Here is a 26,965-nt window from a genome sequence, read left to right as displayed (position 1 = left end):
TTCTTGATAAAATGCAGCTTTTGATTAATAGATCTGGGCTGAAGCCTCTGAATTTCTAATGAGCTCCCAGAGATAGGAACCACCTTTTGAGAAGAGAGAGGAGTTGGTCTCCCTGCTTCTGAAGCTCTGCGCTCTCACGCCCAGAGCCCTCATGCCCCTGCTCAGAAGCCATTCATGGTGCAAGTGTAACTTCACATTCAGGATCTGCTCCAGCCGTCTTTGGCCAGGCCTTGTTTCCTCCCACTGCGTCCCTTCATCCACCTTCCATTCCACCAAACCAAACCCCTCATTCCGAATCTGTCCATCTCCTTGTCTTGTTGTTCAGAAAGGGTCAGAGACCAACTCAGGCTTGGAGGTGGGCTACTGCAGTGGGCTTTGAACTTTTCTGCTTAAAAGCCCCCATAAAAGGATTTTTAAAAACTATTTGCCCCCTCACACATTTTTAAGTTTACATCTACATTTTTAGTCATATGTTTGTAGAAGATGCAATGTGCGTGCAGTATATTATAAACATTGATATTTTTAAGTAAAACTATTACATCACTGTTTTAAATTCATCTGGTAGACTCTAAACACCATAACAATCTGATACCTACCATCATCCATTTTGAAAATGCATGAACGCCCTCTTTGCTAATAGCCAGTGTTTGTTTTTCTTCTTGAAATTTTATTTCTGTTAAGCTTCCCTGTGGAATTTTGTTCTAATATAATATATGTAATATATTTTTATGCTTAAAACTCATTCATTTATTTCCCTATCATATTTCTCCGTAACAATTTTATATGAAGTTAAAACTTTTTAATTTCCTGAAATCATAAAGCTCTAAGTATTAACATTTTCTTCTGGTTTGAGTTATCGTTACAATTGTTAATAGTATGCAGTCGATCAAAAATAACATAAATGTATTACTAATTTGGATAAATAATTAATAAACATGAAAACTAAAATTTTATTGAAAATGCATCCCTTAGTAGTATCTCAAAATAAAAAAAATTTTTTTTTCCCACAAATAGTATTTTGAGTTTAATGGTGTTAAATGCTAAAAGAAGTACATGGAGCTATGAGAGTAGGGACTACAGTAGATTCTGAGGGCAAGAACATGTTCTTTATACAAGTGATAAGGTCAAGCTTGAAGAATGTGCAGCAGTTGGCAACGTGAGGAAAGAGTAAAAGAAGACTCCAGACAGGGAACAGCATGATGGAAAGGCCTAAGCTGAACAAAAGAGCGCTTAGACCATAGTGACAAAATAAAAAATTTTATCGACATACAACAGACACACCAATATGTGACCAGGGCAGAGTGTACAGTTTGAGTTACCACAGAGTGAGCACATTCACGCAGTTATCACCTGGGTCTAGAGATAGAATATTGCTGGTACTGGGTTAATTCTTTAATTTGTTTATTTACTTAAAGAAGAATATTATTTATTGCATGAGACACGAGACAAGGATCGGCATCGATTGTCTTTCCATTTTTCATTTTTATGAAAACCTTGATTTACATGTACTAGTAGATAGAAATACAATTTTGTTAAAGCAGGGTCACTCAGTTCTAGATCTACTTCTGAGTTATATGCCAAAAATTACATAGCGATCACTGACAACTATATTTTAATTACTTCTGTTTGGCCTTCCTAATAAAAAAAGAATTGGAAATCGCCCAGCTTGCAAAAGAAAGAGTTGCTTGCTTTCTTACTTTTCAAAATGTCCTCTTGTGTAGTGACCAGCAGTTAATCCCTGGGGCAATAGACCCAGGTAAGATTTGAATGGTCTGGGTAAGAGGTTTGTCTTTCTTTTGCAAAGGAGGAGGGCCATCGTGAAAGAGCAGATATAAAAGGATGCCTTGTACCTCTAGCACCCATCAGTTCTAGAGAAGAGTTTCTATGGGAGTTGAGGATCTGGAATTGATTCTCTTGAAACTTCCTCTTAAAACTTTGAGCTCATGTATAGTGCTTGGAAAGTCTTCATGTACTCCCAGGGGTTTGCATACCCCAGTTAGAGCTCCATGAAAGAACCTGGACCCAAACCAGACTAGACCGATCTCTCCAAATTTCCTAGATCGTGTTTCTAAGAGACAGAATTGGATTGGCCCAGCTGGTTTTTTTGTGCCAGGCCACATCATGGGCTTCTAGACAGGTGGTCAGCCCTGTGCACAGATGTTTCTCTGAGGAGGGGCCACAAGCCAGTAACTGTTGACCTAACATGCAAACTAACAAGTGCAATATTCCTCCATGAAACTTTCCTCAGTTCTGTTCTGCCTGAAATACACTCTCCAATCTATGAGATCCCATGTCTGTGATTTTTACTTTTTTATCACATGTGTTTCTTTCCTTCTTGTCTTGTACTTATTCATGTGACCCATCACCTTTTCTAACTATAAGCTTCTCAAGAGCTGGTCCACGTCTTAATCATTTCCTAGCTTTGTGTCTTACACTTCGTAGGTGTCTAATAAGTATTTGTTGGGCAGATAAGTCGATTAATGAATGTCTTAAACTTTTTCATATCTATAGGTTCTAGAATAGTGCTGGACTTTCAATAGCAGAATCCCAGAAGAATAGATGAATTAATCAGTGAGCAAAACAATGAATCAACAAATCAATGGACTAATGAGCCATTGCACAATGGCTCAAAAGTGAGAGTCACATCTCACATGAAGGTCAAGATCTGCAGAATCAGTGTAAAGGGTGTGTCATGTATGAAACTGGCTATCTCTAATCAAGTCTTCTGTTTTGTATTTATTTCTATAACTAGTCATGGTAGATATAATTGCTCATTGCAAAACAGCCACGTAAATCCTTTCCTGTTCTTTGCATCTGTCTTGCAGGTGTGAGCGGCATCTCTTCACCACGGTGGTGTTTGGTCCATACCTCAGCCCTGGTGAGGATGTAAAACCCCCCACTCTGTACATGAGTGGTACAGGCCAACAGGAACACCTGGCTCCAGCCACCTTCACAGACATGTCAGCCGTGGAGTAGTGTGGACGCTTTCTCTCACCTTCTCAGGGTTTCAGTCCTTTTGGCTTTGTTTCACTGACCTTTTTTTATGGTTTTGTGGCTGGACATTTCACGACCAAGGCAAGCACCATGGGAGATCAGCAACTGTACAAGACCAACCATGTGGCCCACAGTGGCGAGAACCTTTTCTACCAACAGCCACCACTTGGCGTCCACAGTGGGCTGAACCACAATTATGGGAATACAGTCACAGGGGCTGGAATGGATGCCCCTCAGGCATCACCCATTTCCCCCCACTTCCCTCAAGATACTCGGGATGGTCTCGGTTTGCCTGTTGGCTCCAAAAACCTTGGCCAAGTGGATACCTCGAGGCAGGGAGGGTGGGGAGGCCATGCAGGGCCTGGAAACCATGTCCAGCTACGTGGCAACCTGACCAACTCAAACATGATGTGGGGGGCACCGGCCCAGGCTGAACCCACCGATGGCTACCAGTATACCTACTCCCAGGCCAGCGAGATCCGGACCCAGAAACTCACCAGTGGCGTCCTGCACAAGCTAGACTCCTTCACCCAGGTGTTTGCCAACCAAAACCTGCGTATTCAGGTCAACAATATGGCCCAGGTGCTGCACACCCAGTCAGCAGTGATGGATGGAGCTCCTGACAGTGCCCTCCGCCAGCTGCTGTCCCAGAAGCCCATAGAGTCCTCAGCACCGGCTATCCCTTCTCGCTACCAGCAGGTGTCCCAACAGTCTCACCCTGGTTTCACTGGTGGGCTGTCTAAACCAGCTCTTCAGGTCGGGCAGCACCCTAACCAAGGGCACCTATATTACGACTACCAGCAGCCACTGGCTCAGATGTCAGTGCAGGGAGGACAGCCACTGCAGGCCCCACAGATGCTGTCCCAGCACATGCAGCAGATACAGCAGCACCAGTATTACCCGCAGCAGCAACAGCAGCAACAGCAGCAAGCTGGGCAGCAGCGTATGTCCATGCAAGAAATGCAGCAGCAGCAGCAACAGCAACAGCAGATTCGCCCACCACAGCCTCAGCAGCAGCCGCAGCAGCAGCTGCAGCTGCGGCAGAGTTCAATGCAGATACCTCAGTATTATCAGTCCCCACCCATGATGCAGCACTTGCAAGAGCAGCAGCAGCAGCAACAAATGCATCTGCAGCCCCCTTCCTATCACAGGGACCCCCACCAGTACACCCCAGAGCAGGCGCACGCTGTCCAGCTGATTCAGCTAGGCTCCATGCCCCAATACTACTACCAAGAGCCCCAGCAGCCCTACAGCCATCCCCTCTACCAGCAGAGCCACCTGTCCCAGCACCAGCAGCGCGAGGACAGTCAGCCCAAGACTTACCCAAGCGACAGGCAGACCCAGGTCATGCTGAGTTCTCACGGGGACCTGGGGCCTCCTGATACAGGAATGGGAGACCCAGCAAGCTCAGACCTGAACCGGGTCAGCAGTGCCCTCCCCCATCGGCCACTCCTGTCTCCCAGTGGGATCCACCTCAACAACATGGCGCCTCAGCACCAGCAACTGTCTCCCAGTGCCATGTGGCCCCAGGTATTCTCACGGTGAAGGTGTCTCCTGGTATCTCAGCTACGGGGCCAGCCAGGGCTGAGTCTATGCAGTGCCCAGTCCTGTCTCCAACCCCTTCAACTGTTTTTTTGGTTATTTATTCATTCCACCAGTGTTAACCTACATGTGCCAGACACTGTCTGTGCCAGGCGCCTGGAATACAAAATCAGTTTGACTCAACCTTTACTCCATAGAGCATCTGATCTCACTAAGGAAATGGCCAAAATACCGCATCAGGTCCTCAGTGATGCACACAGTGGGAGCGTCTGGTCCCCCTTGAACCTCACGGTGTGCCCTATGAAATTGTTCCCCTTTTGGGATGGAGAATGCATTATGACAGCAGTTCTCAAAATATATTACTCAGTACGGGAGTTCCATAGAATGTTTAATGGATATTGCTTGCTTGGGGGGGTGGAGGGTGGCAATTCTGTGAAACAGGTTACAATGTTGCAGGGCTTTTGAGTGCCTTTAATATGCTGATGTGCACTCTGAATCTCTCAAAGGGGATACCACATGTAATGGCAGAGATAAAAGAGATCCAGGTAGCTAAGGTGTATAAGCAAAATGGCCTGGTATGAGACAATAGGAGTGGTGGCAACTGTAGTAGCCTGGAGAACAAATGCCCCATTGAATGGGATTCTCATTCAGAATTTTAAAAGAACAGTCTACCCAAACAGAACATGTCCACAGGCCAGGTTCAGCCTGTAGGCCACAGTTATTAAATCTTGAGTGTTTCCCAAATGTATTTGACCACAAAACAGCCTACTATGCACTGAGTACTGTTCATGACTTGGCATGTTCCAAGTGCTACACTCATGTGGCAGTGTGGTCAGGGGCAGAAGAGTACCGGGTTAGATGGAGAGAGGGCTCTGATGGAGGGTGAAGGCCAGCGATGAACTCCCCTTGATTCTGTTTTGTGTGAGGCTGAGGCCCAGAAGTAACTGAGAGCCTTTGTGATATAAGAATAAGATGACATGGTCAAGGCTGGAGAAGAATTCCAGCAGGAGGTCTCCTGGCATGATGCTATTTTGTACAGCTCTGTGGTCCCCAGTTAGGGGGCAGTCAAGGGGAAGAAGTCTCAGGCATGGAAGAGCGAGGGCATGAGCACCTGTGAGCATGGTTGTGTCAGGTGGAGAGTGGGCAGAGTCCTGGACGTGCAGCCTTGGGGTTCCTGCTGCTCAAGGACTCCTTCTGTCAGAAACACATTTTTTCTCTTCTTTCTTTCGGTGTCCTGCATGGCTCAAAATTAGATGCACCTACCTGATGGCAGAGCCCAGCCAGGGTCCCCTGAATCAAGGTAGGATGGGTGCAAGGAGGCTTATTGGTATTTGGGAAGACTGGGAGGTTTTCCTGGGTTGTCGCCTATGATTCATTTACAAATTCAAAGTCAGTTCTTGAAAGAAGTTTACCAGAATAATAATGGCAGCTATTGTGTTTGAGTACTTACTGTATGCTAGACACTATATTATGTGTAATAAAGTAACCGAGGTGGGGCGGGGGGGCAGCATGATTACTCTGTGCCTAGCACAGAGTAAGCACTCAATTACTGTTAGCTATTATTTTATTTTGCAAATGAAAAAACTGAGGCTCAGAGAGCTTAAAGTTGCACATCAAGTAAGTAGCAATGCTGGGATTGACTCCCCAGCCTATGTTCTATCCACTGTCCATTCATTCAGTATTTATTGAGTACCTACTATGTGCCAGGCATAGAGCTAAGCTTTGAGAATGCTGCAGTGAACAGTTCAGACTTGTTTTATCCCCTCATGGGCGTGGTAAATAAATAAAGACCTAACCAGAACCTAATAAGAGTGCTGAAACTCTGTGGTCTGGAGGCTGAACCAGAAGACTTAGACACATGTCTCTAAGGGAAAGTTCTGGAAGAGGTGGGCACAAGCTGACCCTGGAAGGGTAATAAGCTGTAGGTGGGGAAAACCTAGCACCTAAAGGCCTTGAATGAAGAAGGACGTTTTGTTCAACTCTTACATAACTTTGAACAAGCCCTTTCGCACTGTTAAGCCTCAGTTTTCCATCTGTAAATTGGGCATAGTCCCCTGAAGGGCATTGGGGTGATACAAGTGGGGCCATGGACATGGGAGCACTGGATGAAATCAAATGGGTTTGTCATGGAATGTGAAGTCTTACGATAAAATCACTGTTCTCTTTCCTCGATGTGTGTGTCCTCTCCATTTGGCTCTATCCTGGAGCAGTGGCCAACCAAAAGGAGTGTTTGGAGAGCAATTTGATGCCAAGAACAAACTGACGTGCTCCATCTGCCTGAAGGAGTTCAAGAGCCTACCTGCCCTGAATGGCCACATGCGGTCCCACGGTGGGATGAGGGCCTCCCCCAGTCTCAAACAGGTTAGCAGGGGCCAGTCCCCATCCCTCCCAGGCCGTGTGCTGCTTGCTTTGCTTTGCTGCCATCAGAGAGTGAGGTGAGCCCCATGAGGGCACCTGGGGAGGCACAGTCCTTTCCTGTGGGGAATGCTTAAGCTTTGACACTGGAAGCCAGTCAGATCAAACGGTCCCTACTTCCACTGGCCTCATGAACAAGGGCCAAAAACAGAGGTGCTAGAAATCCTTATAGGAGGTTCCAGCCTCCCCACCTCCTGGAGAAGACAGCCAAGAAGACATGTAGATGCAATATTATTTTTAACTTCTGCTGCTTGAAGCACCTAAGACAAGGGTCACTTGGGCCTTCCAGGTCAGTAATCAAATGACCAAGAAAAGCTAATGTGACCATCAGGCTCTCAGCCAGCATCTCCTCCTCACCAGTGCATCGGTGTCAGACTCTAGCATCTAAAGATCTTAATTTAAGTACCCTCCGGATTATCTGTGTAGGATATCCATGTCATGAACTATCCATGCAGTTTTCGAGTTAGAGTAAAATAATTTCTCAATTCTTTGAATATGTCGATCTGAATTTAAGACTATGGGATTGACTCTGTTCACCCAAGCTTTAGATTACTCAGATGACTCCATCTCCTGACCATGCCAGGGAAAAGAGCGTTATCTTCCATTTGACCAATGAGTAAAAAGAGACATCAAATTAGAAGGTGTTACACAAGAGCTTTTTTTTTTTTTTCCAGATTATAAGTTTGTCCTTTAAAAGCAGTGACAAGCACAAAAAAATATTTTTAGTATTTGTATTAATATACAAGTGATACATGGTCAAGATTTTTTGAATGTAGAAAATAGAGTGCATGGCCTTGTCCAATGCCAACTGGCATCACGTGAGTCAAGGAACTTGGAGATGCAGCCAGGAAACCACCCTTCAGTGGTCCTCTATCACCCACGCGTGATGTCCTGGGACCTTTCAGGAAAAGCAGAGTACGTGCCCACTGTGAGAGCTGCTCTCAACCCAGGATCAAAAGCCTTTATTGTCTGTGTAGGAGGAAGGAGAGAAGGCCCTGCCACCTCAGCCCCAGCCACTGCCACCTCCGCCTCCGCCGCCACCGCAGCTCCCTCCTGAGGCAGAAAGCCTCACACCTATGGTCATGCCCGTGTCTGTCCCTGTCAAGCTTCTCGCGCCCAAGCCCAGCTCTCAGGGCTTCGCCAACAGCGTCGTTGCTGCCCCCTCAGCCAGAGACAAGCCAGCCAGCTCGATGTCGGACGACGAGATGCCCGTGCTCGTGAGGATGACCCTCTCTCCCCCACACTCACCCCAAGGGGCTGTTCCCTGCACGCCTGCTGTGAGTTGCTGCGCTGCCCCACCTGCCTGGGGTGGGGACATCCCTTTGCTTTCTTGGAGATGGGGACAGATCTTCCAGAGCCACTGGTCTGAGCTCAGACATGGGTTGGCCTCTCAGGACTGAGCCCCAAAGGCTGCCTTGGGAATCCCATCCCTGTCCACGCTGCCTGCTACCCAGGAAACACCCATTATTCTACCAGGCTAATGATCTGAGTTAGACCCTGAGAGACCCTGAGTTAGACCCTGGTGTTCCAGATTGAAATAGAGATGATAATTTAGCTGATAATCAGTTATTTAAATATATAAGTACTGTCCCTGATAATAAATAGCTGTTGCCCAGGGCCCCGGCCCCTCCCGCAGGATCTCCAGACTCCTCAAATCCAACAACCAAAGGCAATAACCCTGGCACCCTTTCTGATGGTCAGCCTTATCAGATGCTTAATATTTTCAATATCACACCTGTGTAAATACCGTTGGAGGACCTAATTCATTAAAGTTCCCGAAGTAATTCCACTGAGAGACACCCATCCCCAATCTCAGGAAAGCAAAGAGGTTTGTGTTCCTCATTCACTGTTAAGTTCTCTTTCTCAAATTCCAAGTGTTTCACCGAAGCACCTCAGCTTGGCTCTGGAACAGAGATCTCTCTCTCTCTCATTCTCTCTCCCTTTCTCTTTCTCTCTCCCCGCTCTCTCTCTTCCCTCCCTCTCCCCCCCACCAACCCCTCCTCCCTTCCCGGGGCGGAGGGGTGGGAGTCTGTAACCCATGTGCTTGACTATATCAGATTTGTCCCTTCACCACAAGTGGTTGCTGGGTCATATTTGTTCTTTGAGACTAGGTGGCTACTGGGATTCCAGGAGGCATGAGGGTGGCCTTGGGCCAGATTAGGAGTAGGGAGGATAATTAAGAGAACTAGAAAAGTCCAGAAAGGGCTTTTTGGGTTCTCTCTGTAATATCAAAGCCTCAGAAGAGGAAAGACTAATGGAGAACTCTGGGAGTGAGGTTTCGTGTAAGCTGGCAGGACTTAATTTAAGACCAGCAATAGGCAGAGAGATGATAGCCAAGCTCCCTCTTCACCCAAGGAAGTTCCTGATTTGGTGGAAGGGATACTGTTTCTACCCTTGGAAAATTCTCAGCTGGAAGCTGGAGACAGTAAGCTTCCTAGTCATACAGGCAGAGCCCCAGGCAGCATCCTCCACCCCAGTTCAAGACAGTAAGATAAAGGCCAGGGCAGCCCTGGATGTGGCTGGAGAGGAATGCACCTGAGTAGCTAGAGTAATTAGCTGGGAAGAGGCAAGAGAGTTTGATATGAGTTTGCTCAGAAGATCATCTTGAGGGGAGTTCCGAGCAGGGTTTTGAAGGCAGAGATGAACTTGGCTTTGTGGAAAGGGTGAGAGAGACATCATAAGTGGGGAGATAAGTTGAAGTGGAAGCATGTAAGTGGGATTGAGTAAATGTGAGCAAGATCCTGACACTCAATATAAAGAAATTAAAATGCTCAGGGAGGAGCCCTGAGTTCTCTTACCAACTCTGTTTCTAGCCAGCTAGAACACAGGCAGCTGAGACCCTCCCCTCTCAGATCCTCAGATTCTCCCCAGACCTTTAGGGGTTGGACTCATTGAGGAATTTTAAAACTTCTCAGTGCTTGGCCCTACCTCCAGTCTGAATATCTTGGTGGGATGGAACACTGTAAATGCTTCCTCTCAAGTGACATTGAGTGAGGTCTGACATTCTGGGTGGCTTCCTTGCCCAGAGTCTCAGAGCCTTGCCTGGAGGATCAGAAAATCTGATTTAGAGCTGGAGTAAAGGACCAGAGGCTCAATAGAGGCACCCAAAAGGTGTGGATTCCAGATCAGAGTTGAAGTCACGTGAGGTCTGCACATGTTCAAATGACCTCATCAGTTACCCAGGAACGGGCTGTAAAGTTTAAGGATTGCTCCCCCAGCTGGGGGGCACAGTCATCCTCTCTCCATTCTCCTCAGTCCCCTCTCTCTGCCTTAGCCTCAGGCAAAGAAGAACCCTCTGCTGGGGAGAGGAGGCCTAGTGGGGCTCTCTGGCCTATGGGGAGACCCCCAGGGTGAGCGGGGAGCCTAGGGGCCCTCTCTGCCCCTCCTCCTTTCCCCACCTTCCTGCTTCACTAGACTCTCCTCCTGGGGACTGTAACAGCGTCCAGAAGACAATTAAGCTCAGGGAGAAACAGGAGGGAGCAGCCTGAAGTGCTGAAGGCAGCAGCAGGGGCCCAGAAAGCCAGGAGCCCAGAACTGAGGGCGAATGGGGCAGGTCACATGACCTGGAGGCAGTTAGTCACATGACCATGGACAGCCCTTCCCATCAACCCCTGCTGCCTTCTAGTCAGGCGCCACTCTGGGCTCAGGAATTGCCAGGGACTGCAGCTGTGACACGCACTGGCCTGCAGGGCCTGGGAGGGTACCACAGACTGCCCAGAACCTTTCTGCAGGTATCTCCATGGTCTCTCCCAACTTCGCAGCTGCCTCTCCAGCCACATTCAGCTCTTGGTTTTTCTGGGCTGATGCTGGCACACAACCCAAGTCTGTTTGTTTGGCTTTGGCATGCCCTGCTTATCTATTTACGTGCATATGTTTACTTATTACTATATATGTATCCGTGTGGCAGATCTTCTTCCCAGACTATGCTTGGTTCCGCTGCCGTAAAATAAACTAACCCTGCTGACAGGAAGCCAGTGTAGGAAAAGGGGTTTCTATATATGAGCCACCAGTGCTAGGAGCAGAAATGAGGGGTGGTGAGGGGGAAGGTTAACCAAATCCAGTCTTAGGAGAGCACATGAAGTGGGCCTTCAAGACCATAGATGGCTCTCCCTCAGCCCAAAAGTTACCTCAAAGGAATGCTCAGTGGGGATCACTGCCCCTGGGAGCTTTGGCTAGGCCTGACCCCGTCTTCCTGCCCCATGGCCTCTACCCAGCTTCCCTGAATCGATTATTCTGTCCCCTTTTCAGAGCATGTGTTATCTGTCCCTGATATCTCTCCCCAGAGAGCAATGGGGAATTAAAGGGCCCACTCAGCTGGCTTCCACACACCAGATGGGAATGCAGTGATGAGCAATAGAAAATGTGAATTTATTCCCTCTTGCCCACCCACTATTCCTACCACCCCAGACATTAGGGATTTCCTCCAAAACCAAAGTTTTCTCCTAGTCAAGACTCCAGAACTCGCCTTGTCTGAAAATGGATGTAGCTGTTTTTTAAGACACAAGATACTGGGGTCAGACAAGTGGAAGAAGGTCCCCATCAGAATAAAAGTTGTCCTTCCCTCAACATGTGAGGTAGGTCTGTGGGGAAAGCATAAGTATTTGAATCGGATCATTTTCCCGGTTTTAGGAAATCCCCAGGAAGCATCAGCCTGCCATCGCCAAAGCTGAGGAGCCTCTCAAGACTGCACCTGAGAAGAAAAAGTTCCGGCACCGGCCTGAGCCGCTCTTCATTCCGCCACCGCCGTCCTACAACCCCAATCCCGCCAACTCTTACTCTGGCGCCACCTTGTACCAGAGCCAGCTGCGCTCCCCGCGTGTCCTGGGGGACCACCTGCTCCTGGACCCTGCCCACGAGCTGCCGCCCTATACGCCTCCGCCCATGCTGAGCCCGGTGCGCCAGGGCTCTGGGCTTTTCAGCAATGTCCTCATCTCGGGGCACGGCCCGGGCGCCCACCCGCAGCTGCCCCTCACGCCCCTGACGCCCACGCCCCGTGTGCTGCTGTGTCGCTCCAGTGAGTCGCCCCATGCTTCTCCTCAGGGACCCTGGGGATTTCCCCCCTGTCTGTGCTGGGCACCCACCGCCCTGGGTGGTCTCACTTTTCTTTAGTTGTCTCATGCCATCAACTTTGGTAGCGTTTCTACTCTTATGTACCAGGCACTGTGCTAGGTGCTAGAAATACTTAGTATTAAGTGTATTATATTTATCCTCAGGGAATCATAGTCTAGCTGGGAAGACACCAAAAGCTGTAAGTACAGTCTCTGCGATAAGGAAACAGTTGAAATGTGCATACACTAAGTAAGATTGTGCTGTGGATAATCCTATAAGAGACCCAAAATAAATATACCAAGTAGGCATCCACATAGGACTATGATGTGCAAGACCAGGCCTCCACATTTCAGCATGCTCTGCAAAGATCAAGGATGGAGAGGCCTGTAGCCAGGATCTTTCTAGAACAAGAATAGTTTCATAGAAATAATATAGCTTGGCAGACCAGAGTGGGCAGCTGTCTTCTCCTTACCCTGAGGAGAAAAATGGATAATCCTGCCTCCTTGGGGACAGTTGAGAATAACTGGTGTGGGTTGGGAGGACAGGTCCCCATTATGACTGGGTAAGTAACTGCTCATTTGCTCTAGTTTCTTCAGTACCCTTTCCCTGTTGTGACCTCTGGTTTTTGCACTTCAGATAGCATCGATGGCAGCAATGTGACAGTCACCCCTGGGCCTGGAGAGCAGACCGTTGATGTTGAACCGTAAGGAAAAACCAATTATTCTTTAGAACAGAAGCCTTTGAGGAACTTTGAGAAGTAGAGTTAGTATTTCTGGGTCAGAGTGGCCACTCAGGGAGCAGTTGTAGAAATTGTAGGATGGTGGTATTTCTTGAGTACCATTGTTTCCTTGTAATTGCTAGTGTTTCAAGGCCTTTGCTGAAGACTGACTAGTAAAGCATGAAGCCCTGTGTTCTAGCATCCCCATTTCCAGCTCCATGGGCCATTTGGGTTGTGGCCATGTGCTTTCACACCCCCAGTGACATTGAGTCATCTCTCAGAGTGCCCAGCTCCCTATGAGGCTTCTTCTAAATGTCCTTGCTTCCCCCATCCCCTCCCTAAGATACTGGGCCAGTGCTCCAAATGGACTTGTTGAGTAGTGGATGGGTGGTGAAGGGTATAATGGAAGAGAAAGAAAGGTGGTTATTTTCATGGGTAAGCACAGAAAAGAGACCCTGTGGGAAAGTGGTAAGTATTGAGTCAGGAATCAGAAAACCTGAGTGCACCATTTTGTTATTTGGTCTTAATCAAATTAACCTTTTGGGCTTTAGTTAACTCATCTTTTAAATGGGAATAATTGTCATTGCCTCGATGATATCACAGGTCTTTGTGAGGTTCAGATGGGCTAGTTTATGTGAAAGTGGTGTGAAAGGTATAAAAAATGAAATAAGCACTTTGTATTTGTCTCATTTTTCTTGTTTAGATGTTATCATAGCTATGCTCTGGGCAGCTGTTCCCTTACAATTAGCACCCTCCCTCTCAGTTCTAGAGCTGTGAAGCCCCAGGCTGACCTCTCCCTTCCTCCCATGGCATCTCTCCCTAGTGTAAAAGCTGTTCCTTATCCCAGTGGAAAGGCTATGCCTGGAATCTTAGGATCACACTGTGAGGAAATGCCCCTGCATTCTTCTTGCAGAAGGAACTGGTTTCCTTCTTTTTCAAGTTCTTGACAGTTGCCCTTGGCCTCCAGTTTAAGACCACACTGTTGTTGTTCTTTTTGTCATTAAAGACGTATCAACATTGGCTTAAGATTCCAAGCAGAGATCCCAGAACTCCAGGATGTCTCTGCCCTGGCCCAGGACACACACAAGGCCACATTAGTCTGGAAGCCCTGGCCAGAGTTGGAAAACCATGACCTCCAGCAAAGAGGTATTGGCATGTGGGAAGAAGTGGGCGGGAAAGGCTTTTTTCTCTCACAGAGATCTCTGGCTCCAGGATCTGTGTGTTTTTCCATGATACTGAGCTTTCCCTGATGCAGTGACCTCTTATTGTTCCCAACAGTGGAGAATCTCCTGAATTTGTGCTGTTCAAGTGCATTGCCAGGTGGAGGGACCAATTCTGAATTTGCTTTGCACTCTCTCTTTGAGGCCAAAGGTGATGTGATGGTAAGGAACCATGAAAAGTTGGCTTCACAGTTCATAGTCTTTGTGTCAGAATTCCGAAAACTATTTCCCCGTTTCTTTGTTGTCCCGGCTGCCATACAACCAGTTAATATGATGACTAGTCAACATGCCTCCGTATTCCATCTCTCAGTGAGTAGGTCAAGATTTTAAAACCTGCAGGAAAACCTCCAGTGGGACTTCTGTTTACGCATCTGAATAATAATTAATGGCACCTTGGTCTTGGGAAATTAGCATTACGTTTCAGCACTCTTGTATCATAAAACGTCTCCAGTGCTAGAGGTAGATAGCCTAAAATCGCCTTTCATACTCTGCTGATTGTCCTTCGCTACTGTGGAAATCAGCCAAAGTTGATATCCATAAAGTCGTTTTATCCCTTAACCAAAATGAAGAGTTTGTTTCGTTCTCCCACATTTGACACAGTTCTTTGGTCAAACCAAAACTTTGGTGCCATCTTCCCAGAATCAGAGCTGACCACTTGCCTGCTCCACCTGGACTCTCAGTGAGATCACTCAAGCACGAATCTCATTTTCCCCTTTAGTAAACACATCTTGTACCAGATCTAGCTTCCTGCTTTTTGATTATATGAAAACGTGAAAGTCAGCCAGTGTCCCAGTACTACCTACCCATGAGATTATTGATGCCCTTCAAGGATTTTTCTAGAATGTTGGAGAACTCTCCTTAACCCTTTGAGATTGGTGTTGCAGGGCAGCATTTCTCAAACTTTTAACATGCACATGAATCACCCAGGGAATCTTATTAAAATGCGGGTTCTAGTTCAGCAGTTCTGGGGTGGGGCCCAAGGTTTTGCCTTTAAAACATGCTCCTGGCGATGCCCGTGCCACTGGCCAGTGGCCCACACTTGGAATAGCAAGATTCTAGACCTTGCTCTGCCGCTAAACCATCTACTGCTCAACTCCAGCTGCAGCATTTTTTTTTTTAAAGTCAACAAGGCTAAACGAGACAGATTTGAAAGGGTTTATTTAGCTAGGCTCTCCGTGAGGACAGTGTCTAGTACAGTCATGTACAGTCATCACTAATACAGCTGTTTGTGTTCAATTGTAATGAAACATGTGATTTTTCTGCAAAAACAGTTACAAATCACCCACTCATTTCCTCAGTCCTTCCCGAGAGACTCAGCCAACATTCAGAGGAGGCCTCACCAGCTCCTTGGGGCTGGGGCCCTCACCAAGGAAGGAGTGGGGTCTCTGACATGATCAGCTAGCTACAGGCATGGGCTGGGGGAGCTGTTGGGTGCAGACCAGAGGGAACCCCGATTAGGGCGATCTCCTTCTGGTTTTCCTCCCAGCGCCCCAAGCCCCAAGCTCTGCATTGCCAACCCCTTTTCCCTGTTAGATGGTTTCCCCTGGACACACAGACCCATTACTGACTGTCGCTTTTTCTCTCCCATGGGTCTGCAGGCTGCTCTGGAAATGCTGCTGCTGCGGAAGCCCGTCCGGTTAAAATGTCATCCTTTAGCAAATTACCACTATGCCGGTAGGTTACCAGGAGCCCTGTGCCCTATTGTTTCCTGGGAGCGGGCTGTTTGCATGTTTGGTTGTGTCACTTTTTAATAATAGATAGCACCGATTCTGTCCTAATTACCGCTTGAGATCTCAAGGTCTTCTAGGGTGTAGCTGATGGGGCATTTGTGTCTGTTGACTGGGTACTATTGGGCATTTATATGTATGGGCTCCTGCCCCTCATGGGTGTGCCCCTCAAGAGTTAGGCAGTCATGGACAGTGCCTGCACGGATGGCATGAGACTGGTGCACTGGGGAAGAGAGCCACAGCGCGTATAGCACAGAGGCAGCAACACTTAGCAGCAGCCCCTCAGCTTTAGAATCAGTAGACATGGGTTCAACTCTTGCCTGCACCCCTTGGCCTTCTACAGCCTTTGTTTCCTCACCTGTAAAATGGGACTCATACTCCATCCCTTGCAGTGAAGATTAGAGAGAGTATATGTAGGCCAATGCCTGGCACGTCCTAGAGGCTGTCATTATTATTCATTTATCAAACAGTTATGTACTGAGCACTACTGTATAGAAGGGACTGTCTTAAGCACTAAGATGAAACAGTGACTATGACAGACATGGCCAGACAGTTCCACCTTGTGCAGGATGGAGTCTGAGGGGGAAGCCTGTTGATCGTTAAGCAGCAGATCATTCTGATAGCAGAAGTGGTACATGTACATACACATCTTCATCTGCATGTGAGTTTGTCTTTCGAGAGAGTGGATTAACGATGGCATCATGAGTAAGAGGGAGGGAGAAAACACCTTCAAGAGTTGAATGAGAATCATGAAAGAGAAGGAGCAGGTTGGGGAGCCTAAGAGATGACAAATGAAATTGAAGTCCGCATTTTTATTTCCGTTAATTGGTAAACCCATCCATTTGGAGGGTCTCCACAAACCTGCCTGGGTTTTCTCTTTTAGAGGGGGCTGAGTCCTCTAGTGCCCCTTGATTATTAGTTATTTTCAGGTTTCCTTGGTGCCTTGGGCAGACCCTGCATTGGTAGGTGCTAAATGCTTTAGTGGGTTTGGGGACCTGGTAATACTTTTTCTGGTCCTTGCTTGGTCCAGGTGGCCAGATAGGCCTAAGGCGAGGGCTTCTTTACAAATACTGGAGCATTTTCAATGGGCAGTCTGTCCCCACCACTGTTTGCCTCACTTAACGTGTTTCTCTTATGAGTTGACTTTCCTGCCTGTTACCACAGGGGGAAAAGCCTCAGAAGCCACTCGTCTGAGCACAGCAAGCCCAGGATATCTGCCTGTGGATCACTCTCAGTGCATAGGCTACTGCTGGAATTAGGCAAGCACTAAATGGACACAAGGGATAAGAAATCTGTCATTTAACCAGTGGCCTAAAGGAGTGGTTTCATAATATCGTCTCCATCATTTCCTGCTTGGTGTCTGCTCCAAGTGTGGGTAGAAAAATGTGAGAGTTTTCTCCCTAATCTGCCACGGAAATAGTTCAATCCTCTCCTAATCCTGAGCGTCATCTGCTGTCCATTAAACCCTGACCAGCTGTCCAGCCTCCTAGAGCCTGTCTCAAGCACAGTGAGTGAGACAGTTGGGTGATGAGAAGGAGCTTCCAAATCATCTGCTGTGAGATGCGGCTGCCCTTGGCCCTCAGGGTGACTGGGGTGGCCTGTACCTCTGGGCTGATCAGCTCTAGTTGTGAGCAACCTCATCTGGGACCCTAATGCCCTCCACTTCTTCCCGGTCTGCCAATTCTTCCCAGTCTGCCACGTAAATTGTATTATTTTTTGTGTGTGACATGACATAAGAAAGGTTAGAAAGCTAAAGACTAGAAGCCACTCCTGCCCAAAAGACACTAAAGTAATTCCAGGAACTTTGAAATTAGAGGGCCTTTAAGTCTACTAAAATTTATTGATCTGTTGGGATTGGGGGTTCCTAGCTAATCCTTTGCTCATCCCCTCCCCCAGCAGGCAGACCAGGAAGAACTTGGTTGCTTCCTGGAATCATTTCAACTCTTGGAGGCAAGAGAAGTGGGGCTGCAGTGTGAAGGGTTGGCATCTTGCCGGCTGTGTGTCCCCACGAAATGAGTACTCGCCTATATCAGTCACTTTCCTTCTCCAGGAAGTAATCACAGACCGGCCCGAGAGAATCTTCTAGAATTATGAGCAAAAAGGGCAGAGGTCACTGATCTCCAAAGTCTGACCTGATTCTATCCCGTTAACATTTTCCTTCCAAGCCATAGGGGAAGCCACAGAGTCTACTCACATCACATGCTCTAGCTACCAGCCAGGACTTTCTTGCCCCACCTCATGTTTCTTATTTGGTTCTAGGGTATTGATTAATCCCATGCCTGTCTCCCTATCCTGCCTTGGCCTTTGTGCCAAGCCCCATTGGGCTGCTCTCTAGTAGAACTGTCTGTCAGCTCAGTTCCTCACCGGGACACTCTCTTCTGGATGTCACTTGGCCTCTGGCTCTGTGGCTATGACCAGTGTCACCCCACCCCGACTCCCAGCTCTGACTTCTGGCCCTGGAATCGCACTCCAGGCTCCCAGTTGTCCAAAGAGAGGTCACATCTTTAGGGTTTGTCTGTGCCCTGGAGGGAAGGTGGAAAGAATGGGTTCAGGGAGGAAGGCTGCAAGTTTGAGGGAGAGAGAGAGACACAAGCCTGTGGAAATCACTTTCCTTACTTTACTCATGACCTTCCCTTTCCCGCCCCATCCCAAGCAATTCGATAAGAAAAAGAAAAAGTAACTGACATAGGGGCCCAAGAGAGACTGGTGTGGGTGGACAGCTCGCCTAGGTCCGGGGGCTGCCGCCCAGGCTAGAGAGGCCATGTTGAGATTCTCGGAGAATTGTGCTATTGCAGTGACTCCCAGTGCTCTTTAATCCACACCAAGGTGCTCGGTCCAATCCTCTCTCGGCGCCCTCCACCCAGGTGCAGGTAGCAGTTGTTTGCAATGACTCCCAGTTGGCAGTTGGATTGAGTAGGGAGGCCTTGAGCATGGGTAGTCAGGGCGAGGAGGATGCCTGGTTGTGATTAGAGAGTTTGTAGCATCTTTGGTTTTCCATTGAACTGGCCATCCCTGCAGATGGGCGCAGAGTAGAGGGCGTGTCAGAACTGGCCCTGGGTTTTCTGGCAGGGGTTCAACAGAAGTTACTATTGGCTCCCACCACCGTCCAAATGCTCACTGGGTCCTGAAGCCTGACCTCACATGCTGGAGATGGGGAAGACCTGGAGGAAATTAACACCCATTCAGCTGGGAGAAGCCTGCTCTCTTGTCTTGGAAGCTGCCCCAATTTGATGAGGAGTTAGGATTACATACTCAGGAAAGTACTTTGTGAGAAACACAACCACCATGTCATTTTCCAGGCATTCTTAGCCCATGTTTCTAGCTAGAGAGTGGTTCCCCGAAGGGCAGGAACTGAGTTAACACTTACTCACTTGCTTTACCTGCCACAGCACTTGTAAAGAACAGTTAATAGACAAGCTCGAATTCTGGATTCAGATCAAGGCCTTCCTTCCTTGTGCTTCTGGAGGGAACTTTAATAGCAGCCTGCCTTACCCTGCATCCCTAAAAAAATTTATTCAGCCTTCACCCACTATGGAGAACCTTTGACAGAAATGAAGATCTAGTATAAAAACAGTCCTTTTGTAGTCCTCCTACATTGAACATGTCTTTCTTGTATAACTGCAATAACAACAGCATCAATAAAAGTTTTAAATATCTTGAAAAGAAGAGAGAAAGGCCCTCTTTAAAAGATGCCATGCCCAAACTTCTGTCACCCCTCCATGTCTCTTCAGTTGCCTCGGTCTGCTATAGATTGCCCCAAATTTAGCCACGGTTCAGAGCCTGTTTCCCAGCAACGGATGCTGAGAACATTTTCCTCTGGATACTGTTGCACCAGTTTCCTCCAACTAATTAGGCTCTTTGTAATTAGCCTTAATCATCTTGTTAGGGGCCCCTGCTGATTATAGCCCGATAGCCAGGAATCCCCAGGTAGAACAAATGAGTGCTGGGGGAGTGTCAGCCCACTGGCTCTGTGTGCATGCTGACTGGACAGCAGGGATCTTAGAGAGGAGGCGACGGGAGGATTCGAGGCAGCCCCCCGCCTTGGTTTTTCATTTTATCCTGGACTTTGTCCAAGACGCACAATCTAAGAAGGGCTGGCTTAGAAAACCTTGTCTAAGAATGAGGAAAGTGCTGCTGTCGGACAGACTACAGGGATGGGGGATGCCTGAGCCTTTCCCTGACTATTACAGAAGGATTTCAGGGCCAGGAAGTAGAAGATTGAAGTTATGATCAGCCAGGAGTAAGGCTGTGGGTTTACGCGTACACAAAGCAGGCAAGGCCTGGTGGTCTTCCTGAGTGCCACTAATGCATAGCTCAGGAGGGGACACCGTGTGTCCCATAGCTTCAGGCTGATTTGAAATCTCTCCAAGCGGCCAGTTAAGATCTAAAACATTTACTGTGCATTCACTTAGGACTTAATGCTGTCAGTCATAGAGTCACTGTCCTGATCCCTTCATCACAGGAGAGGAAACTGATATTCAGAGAAGTTAAGTAAACTTGCCTGGGGCCACAGAAGGTATAAATGGCAGAACCCGGTTTCTAGCCTATGGTCTGATGAAAGTCACTTTTTTTTTTTTTAAATCACAGCACAGTGACATTATTTGGGTGTTATTCAGGTGTTATTTCTATATACCAAGTTTTAATCTGGGGACTTGGGGACTCAGTCCAGGAGCCTTGGGATGGATTCTCAGCCCAACAGGAATCTCATGATCAGAGTGCAGCGAAGACAGGGTCCACTCTCGTGAGCGCTTGAGAAGGGATTTGCTCATCTGGCCATGCCTCTGCCTCTTGATTCATGGATGCCTCTGTTTGACAGACACATGCCCACAGCGCTATCATTTGCACTAAAGCACGGACCCTAGGACTACTAAGAGGAGCCAACACTTATTGTCTGAACATGTGCTCCCTGCCCCAGCGGCTACAGCCCTGAGAGGGGGAGGGTGACACAGAGGAAAGTGAGAGAGTGCAGCCCACTTCGAATCCAGGACTGGTGGTGCAGAATGAACACTCTGGAATCAGGAAAACTAAAGATCCCATGGCAGAGCAGCAGCCCTAAAATCCACCGAAAAGTCGGGGGGGAAGGTCTGCTTCCCTCATGAAGCTTGGGAATCCCCCATAACAGATGGTCCAAGAAGTTACTTCACCTTATATAGGGTTGCAACTGGCAAGCCATTTGGGGATACAAAGGGACATGCTTCTCACAAGTAGGCAGGCCTGGGGGCCAGTAATCAGGTGATGAGCCTAGGATCGGGCGGAAGAAAGTATGCCCACCATAGAGACCGGGTGCTGGCCTGCAACAGCTGCGTGGCCCTCTTTGCATCTCACCAGGTCTTAGAGAGCTGCCCTCAAACTCTGGAGGACTTCCTGTCTGTCTGGAGTGGTTTCACCTGATTCACTAATTTCGGCTGAAACTTCAAGGGAAGAACCAATTTAGTTTTCCTGTACTTTGGCCCCATCAATCAACTATGGCAAAGTGCAAACCTTCGGCTTTTCCTGGTTGGAGGGGGAAATACTGTGGTTTGGGGGGTTATAGCTCTCAGAAGTGATAGCATGTCAGAGTTCCAGCCGTATGCCATCTAATGAACCAGAGATGAGAATTCAAAAAACCAGAAGCACGAGGCTGACTTTTATGCAAACCAGCCACAGTGATTGAGTCTTCCCTGAAGCCCCCAGAAGCAGGATTACCCTTAGAAATAGGTCTTATTTCTTGCTCCAAACAGCCCAGTACCTTTCTCTATGACCATCTGCCTGCCTATCCTGCTCTCTTTTATGGAGGAAGAAGATGAATATCAAGTTTAGCCAGCAAGACAGAAGCACCAGCCCAGCTCTGTAGGGCCTCCTTTTCATTCGTCTGCAGATGTATCAGCAACTGGTCCCACTCACCTCTCCAGGCAAATTTTGCTCTCCCTCTGCTAGAACCCTGTGGTTGAACTGTTTTGGATCCTTGCTCATTCCTTAAACACCTACATTTTCTCAACCGTAAAATGGGTAACAGTAATACCAATCTTACAGAGTTGTTGGTAGAACCAAATGACTAATATCTGTGAAGTACTTAGAACTTGGCACCTAGTAAGCACTTATAACACTTATAAATGTTAGCTTTTTTCTTTTCCCAGTGTCTTGCATGTAGTACACACCAAATACCTGTTGAATGAATGAATTAAATGCATCCTCTCACTGCTTGCCTCTGACTTTGCACACACACTTCCTCTCCCCAGAATTCCTTTCCATCTCCTTCTTGCCTGACTGGCTTTTGTGTCCTTGAAAACTCAACTCAGGTGTTTTCTCTGCCCAGAAGCCTTCCCAGCTGCCCTGGCCCTAACCTGAGTGTGGTGTTCCTCCTTTGTGTCCCATTGGCACCTGACCTCTACCTTCATCATTGCAGTCATCACCTTTTATGCAGTGGCCTACTGGTTTGTCTGTCCATTAGACTGTGAACATCTTGAGGGTGGAGACTCCTGAATCTACCTCATCTTGAAGAGTGCTTGCTACATGAACACTTGCACTCATGAACATCGTAATTACATAAGAACTGTAGCTAAAATTTGGTGAACGCTCACTGTTTCCCAGTCACTAAGCTAGACACTTTGTGCATTATCTTTAACCTTTGCAAAAATCCTAAGAGGTGGGGACAATTAGAATTATTCCCATTTATAGGTAACAAAACTGAGTCTTAGGTCCAGTAATGTGCCAAGGTCAAGGCCATAGCTGAGATTTTTGAACCCAGGTGTCGGGGTTGCTAACCATTATACTACACTGGCTTTTGTTCAAAAAGGAGCTTGATGAGTATTATATCATTTGCTGAACAGTTTTATTTTGTAACTTAACTAAGTAAACCAGCCACTAAAGTGAGACAACCTATGAATTTGAACCAGCAAAGTGGGGCAAACTGTGAGCTGTTCTCATGAAGTTTGTGTTTTGTTGTAGGTTCGGACAAGTGGACCTCCCTAGAAAGAAAACTGTTTAATAAAGCACTAGCCACTTACAGCAAAGACTTTATTTTTGTACAGAAGATGGTAAGCATACTTCCTCCCATTGCTCTCTTAAAACTGAATTTCGGAAATTGTACACTTAAAGATAAATAGATATATTTGGTTACTGGTGTAATGCTCTCACAAAAAGGATGGCTTCCACTCCTCACTGATGAAAGATGGCATTTGTTATGGGGTGGCATGGCCCCGGTGTTGGGACTGTGAGAGAAAGGAAGACATAAAATATTTGGATGTGGCAATAATGTGGGGTTATTTTTATCTTAATAAAAATGTGTACCTTATACATTCTATCAGCATAAATAGAGCTGGGGCTTCTGGTACACAATTTACATAATTTGTTTCATGTATATTTGACAGATCTATCATGTTCCTGACAGAATTTTTTTTCTGGGAAATTAGAGAAGAGGGGATAAGTACCCTTCCCCTAGCCAGTAGGAGAGTTTCTGGTGTTGGGCCCCTAATCATAAAGACAGTAATAATAAAAATAATACTTTACATGTACAACATTTCACAGCAAAATAGAACTCTTTCACATAGATGAAATAGCACTTTATATAGAGCAAATGATAAACCTGATAGGCCTTAATTGGCTGAAAGGTGGTTTGAGCTAAAAGTTAAAATGATTCAAAGAGTGTTTCAGCAGACCGATGAATGATGGAGCTATATTGTATTATTAAAGTCATTAAGATATCCAGGTCCACAGAGAACAGGGTCACAAGTGACAGCTTCCACTGGCTCCAGGTTGGGCCGATGCCCCCAGTGGTGTCCAGGGTACATGTCTCCTGACCTTAATCTAGGGCCTTGACGAATGAGAATCAGAACAGGTGGACTTTTTCTCCAGTTCTTCATCTTCAATCTATATTCACTCCTGCCTTTCCCTGCCTTAGAGGCCACCACATTCTTTGCCCAGCAGCTCCTACACTCTGATAGTTCTTGAGTTACCTTCCCCAGGACTGACCTGTCCTAGGCCTTATTGAAGGCCTCACACCTTGCTAACTGATGATAGATTTGTGTGTCATGCTTGCCAGGCAATGCAGGTTTTTAAAGCAAGGGCTCTCTGGGACATTATCCTCACTCCCCGGGTGATTCTAGTATAGAAATTCAAGATATCAGGTAGATGTGAAGGGGACAACTTTGGGGAGACAGGACCTCTAGTAGTGCCTTTCTCATCTCACCATGCAATTGGCTGTGTCCCACCCCCCAGGTACCACCAGCCTTTTACCTGCCTCCAGAAAACCCACATTCTTGAACCCCACTTTGAGCTTAGACATATATGAGCTAAACAAAGGAATTTTTTCTCTCTAAAATACATTTACCTTTTTTCCTTTGGGGAAGAACAGAGCAAGGCTTGTTTCCTGTAAAAACTGAGATCTTGTCATTATAACTTTTGCCTTATGTTCCTGTTCGATTACTAAGGAACATTTTTTTAATAAATAGATTTTGAAGGTCAGTAAGTCAGAGAACCGAACACATTCAAGCATGTTTAATGAAAAAGCATGCTGCTTTAAGGGTTTAAAAAAAGGAATGAACTCTCAATGGACTGACATGAAAAAATCTCTGGGTTATATTGTGAAAAAATCAAGTTGCAAAACAGTACATATATATGCTACTTTTTATGAGGAAATGGTGTGTGCAGAAAATATTTTTGTGTTTATTGGTATAAGCATAAAGAAATTCTGGAATGGTATCCAAAAAATTAATCCAAGGGGCCAGCTGTGTTGCAGGGTTGGGGAGTGAGACCTGGATAGATGTGAGAAGGAGATTTTTCACTATAGATATATATATATATTTTTTTTTTAATTGAACTGCATAAACCTATTACCTATTACAATTTTCACCAAAACTTGCTGCCTTGTGCACTGCCTGCTGCTGGAGCTGACCTTGAGCTGGCTTTCCCGGCAGGTGAAGTCTAAGACAGTGGCTCAGTGTGTGGAGTACTACTACACATGGAAAAAAATCACGCGGTTAGGGCGGAAGCACCGGACACGCCTCACAGAAACCATCGACGATTGTGTGGTGAGTGAAGCCGCTGAGTTGTCACATATACTGGCCCCACTCCCACCCCACACCCAGGTTAGTAAGTGGCTGGTGTTTGGTTTGACTTCGCTGCCGAGGTGGCCGCAGAAAGTGGGTGACAAGCCCGCTCCCTGGCAGGATTCAGGCCTCGACTTGCTGGTGTGGAGAGGAAGAGGGAGAGAGGCAACTTTGGATTTGACCTGTGGCTCAGCATTCAGTTAAGTAGATGAGGTAGGAACTAGGAAGTTGAGTAGGGTGGTCCCAGCTTTGGGTGGTTGGTTTATTAGCAGGTGCCCTGAACCCCTGGTGTGACCTTTCCTGATCCTCTCACATCACAGATGCCACTGACCAGTGAACATAATGGGCCTCCGAAAGATGGAGCCCTCGGCTTCTACCACAGCTTCCTTAAAGCATGAGCAGGGAGGAACTTTGGCTCCTAAATGGTGCCAGGAACGCTTGATTTTTGAGGAACTGGTTAGCAGTGTATAATCATTCTAATCCTCACATTGCCATTTATCCCTGATATTGATTTCCTTCATTAGCAGACAAAGCTGTCTGGACATTAAGATTAAGTACATACTAAAGACATAACAAGATCGAAATCGTCTCTGAGACCCTCATGTGTGACTTCGGTAATTAATACCACATTTATCCTTGTGACCAGCTTTCCTCTCTGCGTCCATAGCCAGGGGACGTCTCCTTCTCACCCGCTGTGGCAAACATTACCTACTATGTATGTGCATGTGAAAGTTACATGTCTTATAGCAAATTACTAAACGCCAGCCTCTGTCATCATCAGGGAACATATTTGGAATTCATGAATGGTGTGAATATTTGTAATTATACTTTCATTCCCAATAGTGTCCCAGTATAAGCGTTAGCACACATGGGGGTTATTTTCTTGAACAGATACTTACATAGCACTTTCTATGTGCCAGGCATTGTGCTAAGCACTTTACAAATATTGACTCATTTAATCCACATACCGATTCTGTGAGGTAGGAAACTGAGGCACAGAGTAACTTAGCCATGGTCAATGGCTGGTGAATGTGTCGTCTGAGCCCAGTTCCCTTGTGTAATACTTAAGAGAAGTCAAATGAAAATTCTCTTAAAGAAGTGTAAAAACACTTGGACTCATGCTTTAAGGCTTTAAAGCCCGAGTTCTTAACTAAGAATTGAGCCTCTCTAGGAAATAATGCACACATGTATAAATTTACATTTGGACCCAAATATCAGAGAAAATAGATGCCTGTGGAATAGAATAGAATTGCCATTCTTTTGATCAGAGAAGGCAATATTTTATATTAAGGGTTTCCTGTGTCCAGGGCTTTTGTTTGAATGATTGAAGTAGTGATATCTTATATCAGAATAACCTTTTGCTCATCTGTGGTTTAACATTTAAAAAAGCCATGTGGCCTCATCTGGTTCAATCACCTGAAACCAGTTGAGTTTCCACAGTGTAAACAGCACAGTGGGTGAACCGGGGATGTTAAATGCCTCTGCTCCTCCTCCTCACCCACCTCGAGGGGAGCATATATTCTAGTTGGAAGATGTGGCATACTCAAGTGGAAGGTTGACCATGAACTCCAAGCGTGTTTAAGAGCAGTATAAGAGGAGAACCCAAAAGTCTTAGATATGGCCTTAGGCGCTCTCTCTCATCCAATTCCACTGTTCCACAGGCAGAAGGTTGAGACCTTGAGAGGGGAAAGGGATTGCCCCAGGTCACACAGAGCACTGCTTTCCAAATGAGAATAGACAGTAAACAAGAAAGCACAAAGAATCCAGGCTTTGGAGGCCTAGGACCTGGCCCCTAGGCTTGCTGGCCTGTAAAGTGGGGCAAATGACTCAGATGATTTGTAAAGTCCCTTCCTATTCTACATTGTTTTGGGTTCTGCCAGAGCATGTTTTAGAAGAGGGAAAATCAGAGGATAAGTTTTCCTAAGTGAGGCAAATTAGTGTCTCTTTGCCTTGGGTGTTACCAAGTACCTGGGACAGGGTCTGGCATAATAGAGGCACTCAACAAATATTTGTTGAATGAATGAGTAAACATTTTTTCCGAAATTCATAGCTATAAACTCACTGGAGGGAGACAGGGTGAACAAGGGGATTCGGTGCTGCTAAGGACGATGTTACCATATAACACAGAGGCACCATCTTGGGCCAACAGGGCTTTGAAGGTGGGAAGACAGGGCCAGGCCAGTGTGTAGCTTCAGATTGAGGAGGAGAGGTTAGGACAGTGCCCGAGGGGCCATATCTTCTTGGACTTATTCTCCCGGAGCCAGTGTTAGGCTG

General features: G+C 46.8%; 1 protein-coding gene across 17 annotated transcripts in view; it reads left to right on the top strand.

The window, feature by feature from the left end:
* Window positions 1-26,965, top strand: part of TRERF1 (transcriptional regulating factor 1) — a 210,698-nt gene that overhangs the window by 166,170 nt on the left and 17,563 nt on the right. For 8 of the 17 annotated variants that reach the window (XM_023527605.1, XM_023527606.1, XM_023527602.1 and 5 more), the window contains 11 exons: window positions 2,826-4,524; window positions 5,790-5,836; window positions 6,747-6,897; window positions 7,929-8,228; window positions 11,581-11,965; window positions 12,637-12,703; window positions 13,725-13,864; window positions 13,997-14,100; window positions 15,537-15,612; window positions 22,593-22,681; window positions 24,560-24,730. In XM_023527605.1, the coding sequence (XP_023383373.1) occupies window positions 3,085-4,524; window positions 5,790-5,836; window positions 6,747-6,897; window positions 7,929-8,228; window positions 11,581-11,965; window positions 12,637-12,703; window positions 13,725-13,864; window positions 13,997-14,100; window positions 15,537-15,612; window positions 22,593-22,681; window positions 24,560-24,730 (2,970 nt within the window). In that variant the 5' untranslated portion in view covers window positions 2,826-3,084. The remainder of the gene's footprint in view (window positions 1-2,825; window positions 4,525-5,789; window positions 5,837-6,746; window positions 6,898-7,928; window positions 8,229-11,580; window positions 11,966-12,636; window positions 12,704-13,724; window positions 13,865-13,996; window positions 14,101-15,536; window positions 15,613-22,592; window positions 22,682-24,559; window positions 24,731-26,965) is intronic. The other 9 variants (XM_011354629.2, XM_011354628.2, XM_011354620.2 and 6 more) reach the window with 6 other exon arrangements.

This window comes from Pteropus vampyrus, unplaced genomic scaffold, assembly GCF_000151845.1.
Source record: "Pteropus vampyrus isolate Shadow unplaced genomic scaffold, Pvam_2.0 Scaffold18, whole genome shotgun sequence".
NCBI lineage: Eukaryota > Metazoa > Chordata > Mammalia > Chiroptera > Pteropodidae > Pteropus > Pteropus vampyrus.
This window is presented reverse-complemented; position numbering and strand designations above follow the sequence as displayed.